The 11,140-nt window shown below is 35.2% G+C and overlaps 2 protein-coding genes across 2 annotated transcripts in view; one reads left to right on the forward strand and one right to left on the reverse strand.

The window, feature by feature from the left end:
• The window catches only part of LOC117101971 (glucose-6-phosphate exchanger SLC37A2-like), an 11,993-nt gene extending 9,961 nt beyond the window's left edge, over positions 1–2,032 (reverse strand). Inside the window, exons 1-2 of the mRNA XM_033242114.1 lie at positions 1,886–2,032; positions 99–313 (exon numbers count right to left, since the gene is read on the reverse strand). Coding sequence (XP_033098005.1) covers positions 99–245 — 147 coding nt within the window. The 5' untranslated portion in view covers positions 246–313; positions 1,886–2,032. The remainder of the gene's footprint in view (positions 1–98; positions 314–1,885) is intronic.
• A 3,394-nt stretch (positions 2,033–5,426) lies between these two features.
• Positions 5,427–6,814, forward strand: LOC117101930. Its single transcript, XM_033242043.1, has 2 exons — positions 5,427–6,322; positions 6,593–6,814. Exons 1-2 carry the CDS (start codon positions 5,588–5,590, stop codon positions 6,626–6,628), a joined length of 771 nt encoding a protein of 256 aa, XP_033097934.1. The 5' UTR covers positions 5,427–5,587; the 3' UTR covers positions 6,629–6,814.
• Positions 6,815–11,140: the final 4,326 nt, after the last annotated feature.

Genomic DNA, 11,140 nt, shown 5'->3' on the forward strand with positions numbered 1-11,140 from the left:
GTTATGTGAAATTCTATTGATTATAACTGTATCTGTTTTGGAAGGTCATGTGCTGGAAGGAATACCATAAAATAAAAATAAGATAATATAATACTTACCTGAACAAAAACAAAGTATGCATAACTGTGAATATGCCAAAAATAGCCAAGACCAAACAAAGCTGTGAATAAGCCACTGAGAAACATGCCAGCTGTTAAGAAATAGCGCAAGTTCATCCTCTCAGCAACCTGCCCACTGAAGAACATGCCTACAGCATAGGCAAACAAAAACGATGTATCCAGGCCACCAAGTAATGACTTAGCATCAGACTTGTCTGAAAAATTGAAAATAAATTCTATAATTAGAGTACTGTAAGGCCTACTACTGATTTGATGCAGAGACAGATCCAGGGGTGGGGAGCACCACAGGGGCTAGGGTCCCAATAAAAAAACAGAGAAAAAAGAATTGGAGGAAGAGGGGAGCAAGGTACCATAGGCCTACTCCAAAAAAAGCTTTTCGATTTAAATTCCATCTACCAGTATCTATAGCCCTGGTTCTTAATTAATTAGTTTAAACTGCCAAATTATTTTTAGAGTTGATCTGACAGGCCAAAGTTAATCTCTGCCAAGTTGAAAGCAATCGTTACTGTATACATCTGGGTGAAACTCTTTCTGCTAAAAAAAAGTCTATATTTGAAAGTTTGCTTTCTTTTTTTTTCCATTTAGAAATCATAGGGGTCTACTTTTAAATTGTACTAGGCCAACTCCAGCATTCATGACCAAAAATTGGACGTGCCATCAGCTTAACAGTGGTCAGTCAAAATACAAAATGTTTTTCGCAAGTACACAGTACGCAAGGAAAACTAGCGATATGTATTTTTATGTGCATCGTCTGTTTAAACACCAACTTTTCACTGTAAAGTAACGAATGATATTAACGAATCACAGGGAACAGAACAAAATACAGAGATGGAACTTGGCAGCACGAAAGTCGAGGTGATGCTAATACAGTACTGTATGACTTGAAAAGAAGGCTATTGAGGAAAAAACAATGATCAGAACAAAACACAGAGACAGAACGGACAATCAAAATTTATTTTTATAAAGTGCACTGTTCTTTGTTCACTAGCTGTTTATTATCATGTAAACTAAGTAGGCACAAGAATGTTATTGACGATAAAACCCAATAGACGTAATGCAAAATAACCTAAATCTATTTGTGTTTACTTCTATGAATTAACAATGGGCTTCTCCTACCATAGGTAATAAATCAGACATTAGAACTCTGCAATTTTGAAAATTTTAACATGTCTATGATAAAGTTTTTACTTCCTCTGGGCTGCTATGTTAAATTTAGCAGAGCTAATAAGAATACCAATCTTGGGAGTTTATTTATAGTTCCGTTTACAGGGTTTAATTTTAAATCTAAGTGGGGGAACCCTAAATCATAACGCGATTTTGTCTTGTTTGAAGCACACAGTGAAGAATAGGACCAAGGAAACTGCCAGTGATAGATTTTTGGCGCTATTTATTTTATTTATGGCCTATATCATCTTGCTCATTTTCAAACCCTGCCCCACTCCCCACCCACATGCACATTACCCAGGGGTTGCATTTTTGTATTTACTTTATTAAAAATGTATTCATAAAACATTTTATTATGTTTTAAACAATTTTTTTCATTACTTGTTTTCCCTCACATGCCAAATCAAATTGCCAAATTTGATCAGTACGTCGCATGGCCCCTATCCATATTTTTCTTTGCATCCGTCCCTGTGATTCATGACAATAACAATATGAATTGGAAACTTAATACAGTTAGTAGAGTATATTGTTTTACAGTATTTCATCTCATAATAAGTGTAATCATTCTATTATAACAAAGTACAGTAGCAAAATAAGTTTACCAAATGGTTTGTAACAGCACCAACATGTGTCATTTCTTTCCTCCGGAGTTGAACAATTTTTGTGAAGGACTTCCTACAATTGAAATAAACAATATATAGTTAAGACAAATTGCTGAATGAAGTTTAGAACTTTTTAAACAGTCACAAAACAATAACATTGACAGTCAAACTAATACAGTATATGCAGTTAAACTCTGTTTAAAGCAAAATCTGTTCAATTTTTCTCTATCAAACTGAATTCTTTTGTAGAACTTTATCAAGCATTTTCTGTAGCTGTTGGCCTATTTTCTTACTGTACATACCCAGCTAAAAAGCATGCTGACCCCTACCATAATGGCATGTTTTAACCACATACTTTAAACATTTTTTTTTGGGGGGGGGTCCTCATTTCTGTTACGAATTTTAACTGTATTTTTTTTTTATTCCAATGAAATTCCTGAGACAAAAGTTCCATTAAAATAGCATTGCTGTATCTGCTGCTACTTGGGAATCGATGCATCAATAGCCGCCAAGCACAAGCTTGGTTGTTTAATGGTTAAGACACCAGGCTAGTTATCTAGAAGTCATGGGCACGATTCCCACCTGAAGATTTTTTTCTCAAGCATTTGGGAACATACTGAGCATTCAGTACAATAACACTTCAGGTAGCGCAAACATCATCTGTATATTTTTTTTTTAATAACTGTTTAAGTATCCTGTTTAAATCTAGCAGTAAAAATAAATCCTAGAGCACACTGACCAAAAGAATTCAAAAAGAGCAATGATAAAATAATTAATTAGTAACTCTTACTGGTTTTCTTGACGAATAAAAGCTAGTATAGGCCATAAAGGTTAAGCATAGAACAAATATTAAAATGTATCAAATTAGGCCTTGACCTTAGTATAACCAATGTATTGTGCTGTAGATTATGCACACCTATTATACCTTCCAACTTCATTGGCATCTGATGCGCGACACAAAAAAAAAATACAATTTGTATACAGTGCCTTCTATGTAAAAATCATAATAGAGAAAGAAAGAATTTTTTAACATTTTTTTAAAATTGTAGTGGTAGAACTGCTGATTACAGTCGTCGGTTGGTATAAATTCATTAAAAGAATTTATATGGACTGTATTGACAATTGAATTCTGAATTCACTTCATTTTTATGAATTTTTACAGGGTATAATCGGCCTATAAATTTTATCTTTTATAAAATGTTTATGATGCAAGGGATAATACAACGTTGGCGTGAGACGTAAAAAGTGGTTATTCATGCATGAGACTCGCTCATTAAGCGTGAGAGTTGGCAAGTGTAACCTATTTTCCTAGCGATTTTCCATGCAAATTTGAGCTAATTTTTGATGTATCATCCATGCAATTAAAATACTCAACAGTATGGTATGGCATTATAGAATAAATACTGTATACTTGTTTGTTTTCATTCATAATATGAACTTTATATGTGAATTTATATTGTGCATTTTACCACAAATTAATTAATTAGCTTTGTTACACCTTATGTAATATTGTGTTTATAATGTGTATGTTTAATTTCAATTTTCAATTAATCAATATTTGATTGGCATTTGAATTGGTAGCTGAATTACATCAAATTTACAGTTAAAATGTCCCATGCTAAATAAATCAAACAATAAAAAAACAATTCAAATACACATTAAAGACACTTTTGATTAAAATGAATAAATGAATACCCTCTATTGTAAGTGGTGAATTTCATATGCTGTTGGTTGGGTATCAAAATAAAATAAATAAAATAAAGCACACTTAACTGAAGGATTAAAAGCTTAGTCGTTGCAATCGATTGTTTGGGCGCTGAGTAGCTGCGGCCGCTTTTCCTAATTAAGACGATTAATCTATCTCAAATGATCGTGAGATTGGTGATATCTTTCTTCTTAATGTTTGATTACTGATTAGTAGTAGTTTCTGGAAGAGTATTGTCTTCTATAACGACAAGACAAACCTTATCTTTATAAATGTTCGCCTGAGTATTAGCCAAGCCACGACGTTTCACCTTGCATGGTAGTTGTTATCGCATTGTTAGGGATATTGTTAATTCGCTAGTGCGTAGCTTGTATTAGTTAAGTCGATGCGATCCGCCTCTGCAGGAATGTTATATGTTCTGCATTTGACGTTATATTATAATACTAGGATAGTAATTAGATAGATTGAAATTTGGGTGACCTTCTAATTATTAATTTATTAAGATATTTCAGGAATAATATTATAGAATAGAACTTCTGATGCACTGCTAGGAAGCTATTTATATGCATGCCATTAGGGCATTGTTAGCGCCTGCTTGGCCAAGCGGTCCAGCTGTGTAGGACTTTGTTATTGAGTTGATCGTTGATGTTTGTGAAGACATTCTCTTCGACTCATCATAGTACATATGGACTATATTTTTGGGTGACCGTATACTTTATGTGACCATCTGTTCAAAAACACTGAAAATCATACAAATTTATCGTAAATGTCTAAACCCAACTTTGTTTACACTAAGGTTATGCTACTTAATATTAGAAATAGCACGATAGGCAGATTTAAATCAGACATAACTTTCTTTTCCAAGCTCAAGAATCTGGGAATTTTTCGCTTTCGAGGACGAAGAGGGGGGATTCGCACGTTCAGCCACCACATCAGAAAGTTTTCAAATCGACCAAATACTTCAACGGCAATTCTTATTTCAACTCCAATTGTAATAATTTTGATCACGCGCCGCTAGTTGGATCTAACTCAAATTTCAATGGCACTGAAAAGAGGCATAAGCCTATTAAGGTTAAGAAATTTCATTCTTGGAAAATTGGACAAATTAACATTCAATCTTGCTCAAATGATTTTAGGTTAGATGAAATGCTTAAGGACTGCAAAACCGCTAACCTTGACATAATCTGTATTCAGGAAATGAGGCGGTTAGGAGAGGGATCAGTCAGTCATGAGGGCTACAACGTGTACTGGAGCGGCATGAAAGTAAAACATCTGTATGGTGTTGGGATTGCCTTAAGGAAAAGTTCATTCATCAGCATCAATGGATATTAATGAACATCTCACCACGTCTGATAGCAATAGATTTAATGATGAAAGGGCTAAAACTTCGTATTGTTTCAGCCTATGCGCCTACCGAAGCTAAATCATTAGCAAACAAGAAGTCATTTTATAGAGAACTGAACAATATGTCACGTAGGAATGGACAAAAACAGAAAGTTACTCATTCAAGGTGACTTTAACGCCACTACATCAATCTGCAATAAACACTCAAGTTTTGATGGACATAACATGCATCATGACGATACATTTAATAAAAATGGCAGTCTTCTGATAGATTTCTGCAATAGAAACGATCTTTCGATTCTTAATACTTGGTTTTCCCATCCGCTGATTCAAGATTAACATGGTATAGTCCGGATGGAGTAACTAGAAAAGTGTATGATCTCAGTTTATCGGGATCATGGATTAGATGCTTTGTTAAGGATGTCAGAACAAGGAACTCATATTTCCACTCTGACCATAGACTCCTTGTAACAAAGCTCAGGACACCTGCCAACAAGTCTGCAAGATTTCTTACGAAATACAGGAAAAGCCGTCCGCCAGACTTAAATGCTTTATCCAACCTGACTGTGAAAAAACAAATAATTAGGAAAATAAAGGATACATTAACAACGTCAGTCTCTCCAACCCAAATTGATGAAAAGCATAATTTTCTCATGAAGACACTAGAATATGCCAAAAGATCTCTCCCGAAGGTCACAAATAAGAAACACACGGTTCCCGAGGATTATTATGATGATCATTTCAAATTCCTAATAACTAAACGTAAAAACTTGCGCAGGCAACCAAGGGCAGAACAATCGGTAGAGAAGATGAAGAAACTAAACAAGGAAATAAAGCGTGCTGCAAGTAAAGTAAAAAGTAGAATGCTGCAAGACAAATCAAATGAAATAAATCAGGCCAAACAAAACAGAAAAGTTGCCGATATGTGGAGAAGCGCCAAAAGTCACTCAAAAATCATCAGTAGTATACCAAAGGCCATAACTTGCCCTAACCTAGCACAACACTTCAAAGCCCACTTTAATCCCTGTCACTTCAATCTTACTTTACCAACAGAAATTTCTAACCCACCACCGTGTATCAATAAACTCCATAGTTGCGTGCCAGTAATGAATAATAATCCCCCTGCACTTGATGAAATTCTCCTAGCCATCAAAGACTTGAAGAACGGTAAAACATCATTAGATATCGAAGCTGATCTGCTGAAAACTGCCACAGAAATCCCGGAATTTCAGGATGAGCTGAAAAAGTACTTTAAAGAAATTTGGGATAAACGAAAACTGCCCTTTCAGTGGAGTCTTAGTCGAATAATATCTATATGGAAAAGAAAAGGCAGTGCACTAGATCCAAAACAATACAGAGCTATATCAATCGGGCCCATCCTCACCAAGGTAGGTATGAATATAGCACTTCGTAGATTAACTCCATTTTATGAGCAACAACTTTCCAGCACCCAGTTTGGCTTTAGAGCAGGAAACGGCTGTAACGATGGCATATTCGTGATAAAGCAACTGCAAGAAGTGGCCTATCGATCTAAACGCAAGTTGTATACATAGATTTAGCTGCTGCATTTGATCACGTAAATAGATCATTTTTATTCGAAAGTATTTATAAGATTTATAAGATTTATATTTATGAAGATACAAAATCTTTCGTTTCAGGCGAAGACTCTCTCAAGGATCAATTCCCTATCATAAGTGGAGTGAGACAAGGCGGAAACGAAGGTCCAAATTTATTCAATCTTTTTGAAGATTATGCAATAAGGATTTGAAAGCATAGATGCTCAACAACGGAAGCAGAGAAACTATCCATACCATATTCCATTCCTCCAGCAGCTACTAATAGGTCACAGCGAAGTAAATTTCCTTCCTCTGGCTTTTACAATTACCTGCGGTTACGCCGACGATATAGGAATTCATTCATGGTCTAAAGATAATCTTCAATTAATCTTCAATGATTTCTCCCTAAACATAAACGAGCTAAAAACAGAAACCATGGTGTGGGACTGGGATGAAAACCTTGACGGCCCACTACCAGAGAGTATAATTACAATCAAAGGAACAGCGGTCAAAAATTCCAAAGATTTCAAATACCTACAGTAGGTGTATGGAATACATGTGTTAACATACACATAGGGGATCGCGAGCTTAAACATCGTGTATCAAGCGCACGTGCTACCTTTGCAGAACATCGCCAGTTGCTTACCAACTCGAATATCCCTCTCAAACTAAGAATCAACTTAATGAATTCACTTGTTCATTCTAGACTGACATATGGCTGCCATGCCTGGAGACCCACTCAAACTGAAATAGACAAAATTGAATCAACCTATAACTTCTTTCTTCGAAACATGGTATATGACGGTTTCAAAAGGAAAAATCCTTACCCATCATCCGGCACATCCAATGAAAATACTGAAATCGAATGGAGTTTCATTTGGACCAATAACGAGCTACACTCGATAACCAAAACTTCATCAATAAATGACTTCTATCAGGCTCAACAAATAAAGTGGTGCTCACACATTATCAGGCGTGAAAACAATCGCCCTTGTAAAATGTTGGCATTTCATGTTACTAAGAATAAAAGGAAAGGTAGGTTAACACCCTCTATTCTTGATAAAGCCGTTAAGTTTTCTGGCGTGTCAAGAAGTCAGTTCATCAAAGATAGCTTCAATGGATGTTGTTAGCCTCTGGCTGACTGTTTACAAGGTATGTTGTCTATTGATTTTCTTTTCTTTTTATCCCTCACTGCATGACATTTGGACTGACCGCTTAGAAAGCCAAAGAATAAGTAAAAGGAATTGAAATGAAATGACTGGAAAGAATAGGAAAAAGGTAAGGAAAGCGGAAAAGAGCAAAAAAAAAAATGAAAAGAAAGAGGCAAAGAAAAGCAAAGGACAAGTTAAGGAAAAGTAAAATAATATAGTAAAGAAAGGAAAGAATAGAAAGGCACTTAAGAAAGGAAAGGAAAGGAAAGGCAAATAAACATATGAATTGTCCTAAGAAAGAAAAAGAAAGGGAATAATTATATGAAAGAAAGATAAAGAAAGAAAAGAAAAGATAAGAACAGAAATAAGAAAAAGGAAAGAAAAGAACGAAACATAAGAAAGAAAAGGAAAGGATATTCAAAGACCCCTATGATAGGGTAAAAGAAAAAATAGAAAGAAAAAATGAAAGAAAAGAAAAGAAAGAACTAAAACGAGAAGAAAGAAAACGAAAGAAAAGAAAAGTAAATATAAGGGGAAAAAAAGGAATGAAAAGAACGAATCATAAGAAAATGAAAGGATACTCAAGGACACCTATGAAAAGGTATAAGAATGAAATGGAAAAAATGAGAAGGAATTATAAGAAAGGAAATAATTATATGGAAGGAAGGATAAAGAAAGAAAGATAAGAACAGAAAATATAAGAAAGAAAAAGGAAAGAAAAGAATGAAACATAAGAAAGAAAAGGAAAGGATATTCAAGAACACCAACGAAAGGTGTGAGAAAAAATAGAATGAAAGAAAAATAAAGAAAGAACTAAAATCAAAAGAAAGAAAATGAAAGAAAAGAAAAGTAAATATAAGAAAGAAAAAGGAATGAAAAGAACGAATTATAAGAAAGAAAAAGAAAGGTTATTCAAAGCAACCTAAGAAATGGTAAAAAGAAAGAAAAGGACAAGAAGGAATCAGGATATGAAAGAAACGATAAGATAAAATAAAATGAGATATGTATGAAAAAGCATAAGAAATGAAAAGGAAATGAAAAGAAATAAAGTAAATACAAGAAAAATCAAGGTTACATAGGAAACAAAGAAAAGAAGAAAGATAAGGAAATATTACAAAGGTAATTTAAGCTAAAGAAGCAATGCATAAGGAGGCATTAGAAAGAAAGGGGAAAGGAAAGTAAAGAAAAGGTAATTAAAAGGAAAAGGGAGACTAAAGAAAGAAAAGGTAGGTAAATCACGGAAAGTTAAGGAAGCATAGAATGAAAGTAAAAGAGAAGATAAGTAAGTAATTAGACGGTTAGCTAATACTAAAATAGAAAACAAAAACAAGGAACGTGAAAGTGAAATATAAGGTCAGCTAACATATTTTCCCCCTCTAGGGACCTTCTTTTGTTTGCACTGTTGAAGCTCTGTCTCTTATACACATCTATACAGTTAGATCAAAGTAATATTTTAAAAGAAATTTCGGTCGCAACGTTTTGAATATTTTAATATTATTAATTATATTTTAATTTATATAAATAGCCTGGCCCTAATTTGACTCAATTTTCTAAACCTGTTAAAATACTGTTGGGTATGTAATGCTTGAATAGAATAAACAACCATGAGTCACTCTAACAGAAGGAAAGAAAAAGAGAAAGATGAAGAAAAAGGTATTAACAGATTATTTTATAATTTCAATTGGGGTTTACTTGTAGGGGCTAGTTAACATTACTTAATAATTTGCCTATATAGATTTATGTAGTACACAGGCCTAGCCTAGATTAGAAGATAGGATCCACCTACTACTAGATAGTAGTACTTTGTCTGTAGATCCACTTTCATACAGAGCTACGTTACCGCAATATTGCGGGAATCTTCCCGGCATTGCCTTCTGCATGAATAGGTCAAGGCTACCGCAAACGCAATCATTGGGGGAGGCGGCATTCCATCTCAGACCTAGTAATATTATTACCGCAATATTGCCGTTACAGTGCATTCCTGCATGTATCTGAAACGAAAGCAGGTCACATGCCTGCAATATTACTCCTTAGGAAAGATAATATAATGATGATTTCGTATAAAAATAACATTTTAGTTTTGTCCAGTTAGTTAGCACACCCTTAGTGCTACGAAAAATGGAAATCTTATTTCAAAAAAATTTTATTTTATATTTTTTTAATTACATATATTGATATTACCGCAATATTTGGTTGGTGTGAATGCCGGCATGTGTAACGGTATTATTACTGCAATATTGCCAGAGCCTCTCTCTGTCTGAAAACAGCTTTATTTAGGACCGCTTTAAAATAAAAAGGAACAATCGTACATGCATGCCTGACGGCTTATTAGGCCTAGGCCCCTAGCTAGGTTGACTCTACAGATAGGGTCCTACTAGGAGGCCTTAGCCTAACCTAGGGCCTAGACTTAGCACTTCCTTAGTTATAGAATGGTGAGATAGTAGCCTGCTGCCTAGGCTAGGCCTAGCCCTTTCCTCCTAGGCCTAGCCTCCTAGCCTAGGACCTAGGCCTAGCTAGTAGGGCTAGCTAGGCCTACTACTAGTGTAGGCTACCTTACTTACCGTATCTCCTTATTACATCGTTGAAAACACGTAGTTCCCTGTGGTCCATCCATAGTGGGTTTCGCCATAGCTAGCTGCACTGAACCAACTTTACGAACCAACTAGGCTTAGGCTTATGCTAGGCTTCTTTATATCTATTAAATACAAATAACATAAGCCTATGCTTTTGCCTAAGATTCCTGGCTGCGAGAGAGCATTCGGCCAGCTGAGAGAGAACCCATCATCAAACGACTGTCACATGATATGACACGACACGACGACGGGAACCAGTCAATTCGAGCGAATGCCAGTTAGAGCAGCTGCATTTAGTGCGAACTAGAGTTACTATAGTGCGCGAACTATAACAAATTTACATTTCATTCATTCATCTCATTTATTTATTCGACCAATACACATTTACAAAAGGTACAGTACAACAAAAATTATGGTCAGGGGCAGCTTAAGCAAAATTTTACTATAACTCATTGAGAGTCAGCTGCCCCATAATGACATAATAATAATAAAGACATAATGTCAGAAGGTGCACAAACATTGGTGTAGTGTGCTTATGAAAACCTCCAAGCACTGCTTTTACACCACTTTATTCCCAGTTTTAATATTACTTTTTACATATGATCGGTGTCGGCCGTAAAAAACAAGGTGTTTTCTAGCCAATGTTGCTTGGCGGGCCGCAAAAAAATCGCTGTCGGGCTGAATGCTGCCCGCGAGCCGCACTTTGCCCACCTGTGGTGAAGTGTGACAAGACTATCAACAGTACAGTATAACAATAACATGATGACATCATTTATTATTTATTCGTTCGTTCGTCCGTCCGTCCGTCCGTTCGTTCGTTCGTTTATTTATTTACTGTGTTCAAGAAACAACAGTGTGTCAAACACAAAAACAGGGTCGCCATAAAAATACAATATGATATAAAAAAAATATATATAGGTGTATAT

The sequence above is a fragment of the Anneissia japonica genome, unplaced genomic scaffold (genome assembly GCF_011630105.1).
Source record: "Anneissia japonica isolate Jap-2015-1 unplaced genomic scaffold, ASM1163010v1 scaffold997_len2565447_cov190, whole genome shotgun sequence".
Taxonomy (NCBI): Eukaryota; Metazoa; Echinodermata; class Crinoidea; order Comatulida; family Comatulidae; genus Anneissia; species Anneissia japonica.

Coding starts and splice junctions, on each gene's coding strand:
- LOC117101930 (XM_033242043.1), top strand. CDS start 5,588: ATGAAGACACTAGAATATGCCAAAAGATCTCTCCCGAAGGTCACAAAT. Junction 6,323..6,592: donor TCGGGCCCATCCTCACCAAG/GTAGGTATGAAT, acceptor CTTTCGTTTCAG/GCGAAGACTCTCTCAAGGAT.